The sequence below is a fragment of the Papaver somniferum genome, chromosome 1, assembly GCF_003573695.1.
Source record: "Papaver somniferum cultivar HN1 chromosome 1, ASM357369v1, whole genome shotgun sequence".
Taxonomy (NCBI): Eukaryota; Viridiplantae; Streptophyta; class Magnoliopsida; order Ranunculales; family Papaveraceae; genus Papaver; species Papaver somniferum.
Genome location: NC_039358.1, coordinates 105,688,604 through 105,694,983, shown reverse-complemented (window position 1 = coordinate 105,694,983; position 6,380 = coordinate 105,688,604). Strand labels below are relative to the sequence as shown.

At 40.8% G+C, this 6,380-nt stretch overlaps 1 protein-coding gene across 1 annotated transcript; it reads left to right on the top strand.

Moving 5' to 3' along the window:
* Positions 1–282: 282 nt before the first annotated feature.
* Positions 283–1,547, top strand: LOC113348446. Its single transcript, XM_026592221.1, has 3 exons — positions 283–396; positions 496–994; positions 1,114–1,547. The coding sequence occupies exons 1-3, from the start codon at positions 283–285 to the stop codon at positions 1,545–1,547; spliced, it is 1,047 nt and encodes a 348-aa protein (XP_026448006.1).
* Positions 1,548–6,380: the final 4,833 nt, after the last annotated feature.

Below are 6,380 nucleotides of genomic sequence, written 5' to 3'. Positions count from 1 at the left end.
TTTCGCACAACAAGTTTAATATCCTGGGTGCGACTTCTTCAAACAGTCAGCTACTTGATATTGGCAAGGTTGATGAAGTTATGAGACGTGCTAAACAACAACAAGTGATAGCACTCCAATCCAGAATTGATGCCTTGAAAGATGACGATTATATGTCGGATTTGGAAGAATAATCTGAACTTGGAATCCGAGCTCGAAATGGTTCTTCACCAAGATTAAAATCCTCCTCAAATGCTGCCAGTCAAGCAAAGGTATCTAAATCTCAAAACCCCAAGTTTTAATATGCGGGTTCTTTTTTGGAACATAAATGGAGTTGCTCGTGAAGCAGCTCATTGTAAACTTAAGGAGTTAATTAGAGAATTCAAGCCGGATGTGTTTTGTCTTGCGGAACCTAAGGTGCACTGCTCGGTTGCTTTTGGAAATATACTACAACTTGAAGGTTTTTCTTCTCATGTTATTCATAATGCTACTGCTAATAGTATAGTTAATCTTTAGGTTTGTTATTTAGATTCAATAAGGCCTTCTATTCTAAATAGGAGCAAACATGCCATTTATATTGAGGTCGACGGGGTTCATATTTCTTTTGTTCATGCTAGTTACGTTCAAGTAATAAGGAGAAGTCTTTGGCAGCAACTCAATCTCCAAGATGAATCTATTCCGTGGCTTGTTATGGGCGACTTCAATTGTATTCTTAGACTTGATGAGAAAAACGGAGGTCTTGAACCAAGAACTTCGGCTATAAATGAGTTTTCAGATTGGTTAGATGACAATAATCTTTTTGAGGCAGACTCTTTGGGTTCAAAATTCACTTGGACTAATAGTCAGTCGGGTACTAATAGAATCATTAGTAAACTTGACCGTGTTGTTATTAATGCTGCTTGCCTTGCGAAATTTGAGAATTGGCGGTGTAAAGCTCTTTCTAGGGAAGTTTCCGATCATTCTACTCTCTTGGGTTATCCTTTTGTTGTTCCAAGGCCTAAGAGAGCTCCTTTTCGTATTCCGAAGATGTGGTTTTTGCATTAGGATTTTCTTCGCATGGTTAGTGATTGTTGGAATTTTCCGGCTCATGGTTCTCTTGTTTTCATATTTACTTATAAACTCAAGAGACTTAAGGGGGTGATAAAGGAGTGAAATCTTCTGGTTTTGGTAATATTCATTCTCGATTGAAGCAAGATCACTTTAGGTTTGAATCAGCAGCTCTGTGTTCGGATGAGGACCCTAGTGATGTTACCAAGCTTAATCTCATGAAAGATGCTTTGGCTAAGCTTAGTGAGACTCGTCTTCAACATAACACTATGCTTAAGCAAAAGGCAAGAAATCAGTGGCTTGTGGAGGGTTCAAGCAATTCTACTTTCTTCCATAATAGCATTCGAAGAAGTTCTAACACTATTTATGAATTAGTAGATAGTGACGGCCATACTATCTCTGATTATGATCAGTTGCGCGACCATATTGTGCAGTTCTATGAAGCTAAATTTAATGGCCATGAAACTGATATTGATGCTAGTTTGTTTGATTATGAGCATGTTAGTATTTATGATGAGTAAAGTCTTGCCATGGACAGAATTCCTACTCCTGATGAGATCAAACAAGCAGTTTTTGACCTTGGAGCTGACAGTGCACCAGGGCCAGATGTTTTTTCTGGTTGTTTCTATCGTCATTGCTGGGATATTATTCAAGATGACTTGATTAAGGCTGTCATGTTTTGTTGGAGTACTGGTCAGATTCCTAATGGTGTGAACTCAAGCCTTATCATTTTACTTCCTAAGGTAAGAGGTACAAACACTCTTCGTAATTTTCGACCTATTGTCCTTAGTAATTTTTTCTTTAAAATTTTTACTAAGATCCTTGCTACTAGACTTGGTAGTGTTTTGGATAACCTTGTTTCTGAGGAACAGGTAGCCTTTATGAAGGGTCGTAATATCCATGAAAACATCAGTTTGGCTTCAGAAACGGTTAACGAACTTCATATCAAGCGTAAGGATGGCAACATTGGCCTTAAGCTTGATATTTCTCAGGCATTTGACACGGAGAGTTGGTCTTTTGTGTTGAAAGTTTTTCGCCGGTATGGTTTCTCTGAATATTGGTGCTCTTGGATTCTTAATATTTTGAATTCTGCTAGAATCTCTATTCTTTTGAATGGCAGTCCGGAGGGTTATTTCAAAATTAATAGAGGTTTACGTCAATGATACCCCCTTTCTCCTTTGATTTTTGTCTTGATTGAGGATGTTCTTAGCAGAAATATTACGAAGCTTTTCATGGAAAAAAGATGTCTCGTATGGTTACAAGAGGTGGTATTTCCCCTACTCATCTCTTCTTTGTTGATGACATTATGATTTTTTGCAAGGGCAACCTTAAGAGTCTTCATAATCTGGTGGAATTGTTGGGAAAGTATCAAGCAGCTTCTGTCCAAACAATGTGTAGGCAAAAAAGCAAGATTTATTATGGTGGAGGCTCTTTGAGTAGACGTACCTATCTTGCTAATTACTTGGGTATGAGTGTTGCCACTTTTCCTGATAGGTATTTGGGAGTTCAAATTATGCCTGACACTGTTAGATATCATCATATTTCTGCAGTTGTTGAGAAGATTAAGTCACAACTTGCTGGTTGGAAAGGTTTTTTATTATCTTTTCATGATCGTATTGTGCTTGTTAAATCGGTTATTTCTAATTATTCTATTCACAACATGGCTATATACAAATGGACGCGCAAATTTATTTGACAATGTGAAAGAGCAATTAAGAATTTTATTTGGACTGGTGACTCTAATGTTAGTCGTGTTGTGGTGGTGGCTTATGATAAAATCTGTTGCCCTTTTGAGGAGGGGGGTTTGGGTTTAGCTCGTATGGCTACTATGAACGATGCTCTTCTCATGAAGCTTTGGTGGAAAATTCGCACTTCAAAGAAGAAATTGGTTGGTTTTCTTCGTGCAAGGTTTTTTGGTAGGAATGGTTGTATTAAGGCGAATGGTTTGAAATCTTCTATTCTACCGGGTATTAAAAAAGTGTACAAGACTGTTGAATCTAACACTAAAGTGATGCTAGGGGATGGTAGAGATACTTCTCTTTATTATGATGCTTGGTTTTCAAATAGATGCATTGCTGATATCCTTAACGATTATACTTTGGATAGAAACACTTTGGTTAGTGCTATTTTGATTGAAGGACAATGGAAGATTCCTGTTGAACATTTGGATCGCATGGTTGCTGCTGGTCTTGATGTTAATAAATTTCTTACTCTTTTGGAAGGTGTAGATTCACGAATTTGGATGCCGTAACTCAAGGGGAACTTTACTGTAAGTTCAGCTCGAGATTTAATCCGCCAGAAGTATAATGATTTTGCAGGCGCATCTCTTTTATGGAGGAGGGAGGTGCATCCAACCTTAGCTGACCAGAATTGGAAGTTTCTCCGTGGTGCTTCCGCTAAGCGTTGTAGCCTATGTGATGTGGCGGAGGAGACTCTTGATCATATCCTTTTCCATTGCACCTTTGTTGCCCGTGCTTGGAACTGGATTGCTGATATTTTTGATTTATTGCCTAATGCTAACCTTGTGCTATCTTGCAAAGCAGTTAAAGGAAGAAGTGTTATGATCCGCGACTTGTGTCTTATTTCTAACCTTGTCATAAGGTCAGAACTATGGGATGTGCGAAACAAGGCAGTTTTCCAGCGTCAACAACCTAATTGGAATGTCTTTTTCAGGCGTGTTTTGAAGTTAATCCAAGAGTTTTCTGTCAGACTTAAAAAGTACATGCGAAACAGCGCTGCTGATGTTGTTATTCTTGACTATTTTCATGTGAATCATAGAAAATTAAAGCCTTTTAAACCTGTTGAATGCTTTTCGGAGCCTCCGGAAGAAAATGAACTCCAACTTTGTTGTGATGGGGCGGAAAGAGGGAATCCAGGTGCTGTCGGTACTGGTGTGGTTGCACGAGATGCGAGTTGTTCAGTCCTAGGAGCTATGTCTATTGGTCTTGGAGTTACTACTAATTACTTGGCGGAGCTATATGACATTATCGTAGGTATGAAGTGGGTTGTAAGATGGAGAATGAGGCGTATTTGCATTAGGTATGATTCCTATGGTGTTGTTGAAGCTTTAAAGAGTGCTAATATCCCTTGGTTTGCGCGTCAAAGGTGGGTAGCAGTTTGTAGACACTATGATGCAATAAGGTTTATTCATGAATTTCTCTGCCGATTCTATGGCAAAGAGGGGTTGTCTTCTTAATGAAGAGGAAGGTTTACATTATGATGGAAGACCAAGTTTTTTAATTTCAGTTGAACATCCTAATGTTGCTTATTATCGATTCAAATAGTTTACAAGCTTTTGGGGTCGCTGTGACCTCTTTTCTTGTAAATTATTCTTTGTAAATTTGTTATCTATTAATACAAATTTTTGACTTATAAAAAAAAAAGTATTGGTCTGGCGGTTTACAGCGTGCAGCGTGCAATGCGCCCTTACAAGAACGTGTCAGGAAAAGGTGGACGGTTAACAGTGATGAGGGAAGTGGGCAAAGGTGTGATCGTGTAACTATCAACACTCCTACACGACCCCACTACTCCATCACTTCACCTCCTCCACTTACTATGAGATGAGGGTTGCGCTCAATGACTTGTATAAATAGGTCTTTCACCTATTTCCAAACAACACAGAAAAAAACCAAGTGTTTTCATCAGTATCCAGAAAACAACCAGAACTGGTAGCTTTCATTATTGCAAGCCAATTCATCTTTCTGATACAAGTCATAAACAACCAACACCTTCACAATCTCAACACCTTCTTTGCTTCCCTCCCTAAGATCAACCCCATCTCCTTCACTTTGTGACCGAAGCAAGTCTGGAACGGCCATTTCTTGGTTTAGGCCAGAATTGTATAGATTGATCTCTCGAATCAAAAAGCACTCCCGTGCAGTGCATTTGTTTAGGGTTTAGATTCATTTCTCATCCACACATACCCAAAATTACAAAACCAGCAGAAATAATTTTCACCCATAGACAATTGGCGACCAAAGTGGGAGATTAATCTCTCGGTTGTGAATTCAATTTCTTCAAAACCCAATTCAATTTTACTGATTTCAAAAATGGTGAATCTTAGGTCTGGATCAACAACCAATCCCGACGGAACCAGCGCCGACAACACTCTCGACATTGATATCCCGATCAATGGTGTTACCGTGCAGCCTGTCAATACGATCAATGTATCTCGTGGAATTACGTCCACCACCAGCAGCGAAACAGGAGGAGATATTCCATCGGGTGTGACGCCTCCTATCACCAGAGCCAGAGCAGCTGCAAACCCTGGCATTTTTTCGAGTGTAACGCCTCCAGCCGTCAACAGAGAAACTGCCACTCTTCCGTCAGGACGAGGGGCCGGAGGAGCTAGAGGAGGACAACCCCCTATTACCATGGTGGATTTGATGGAGAGACAAGAAGTTCTCTCTAGGGCGCAAACGGACATGGCTACAACTCAGAAAGAGGTACTCACTTTTCTCAAGACATTAACTGATCGATTTCTATAAGAGCCAAGACAGCCCCTGGAGCCAACAAGGAACACATTAAACGCACCTGGAGCAGGTACTTCAGCGGCGCGGGCCTACATGGACGAAGAAGCTCGTGTTGCTCCTGAGCGTCCGAGAGAAAGGGACCAGGAACGTCCATGAGAAAGGGACCAGCCATCCAACTTCATCACACGTGAGGGCCTGGAGCGATTCCTCCAAAGCCGTGGCAAAGGAAATCTGATGGATATGCACCAGCATCAACCTCCGTACCCTCAAGACGTGCAGCGGATTCCCCTTCCTAGAGGATACACCTCACCTCAATTCACCCTTTATGATAGTACTGGTAACGCTCGTGAACATATCTCTCGATTTTTGGAATCCTTGGGGGAACATGTATATAATCATGTCCTCCGCCTGAAAGAATTCTCAAAGTCACTTACTGGAAGAGCGTACACCTGGTACAACAACATCGCACCTAACAACATTTCCAGTTGGTGAGAAATGGTATCTGCTTTCTACAAGAAATATTTCTTCGTGTCTGAGAAGATCACCTTTTCGGACTTAGGAAGAATATTTCAGCGAAATAATGAACATCCGAACGACTTCGTCAAAAGGTTCGGGGTTCAAGCTTTGGATTGTCATGATCCGAATGTCACCGAACGTTAGTTGGTGGAATCATGCATTAACGAGATGGTACCCATATATCGCGCCTTGTTGGAGAATTTGGGTTTCCAAACATTTTCGGAGCTCCACGAAGCCGCCAAGCGTTCAGCTACAACATCCCCGGCGTTATTGGAAAGAACCAGGGTCGTCTGAAACGAGGATGCACGTGAAAGTCGAGGAAGCAGACACCTCATCAACAAGCAATATAACACCAGTCCTTCTGTG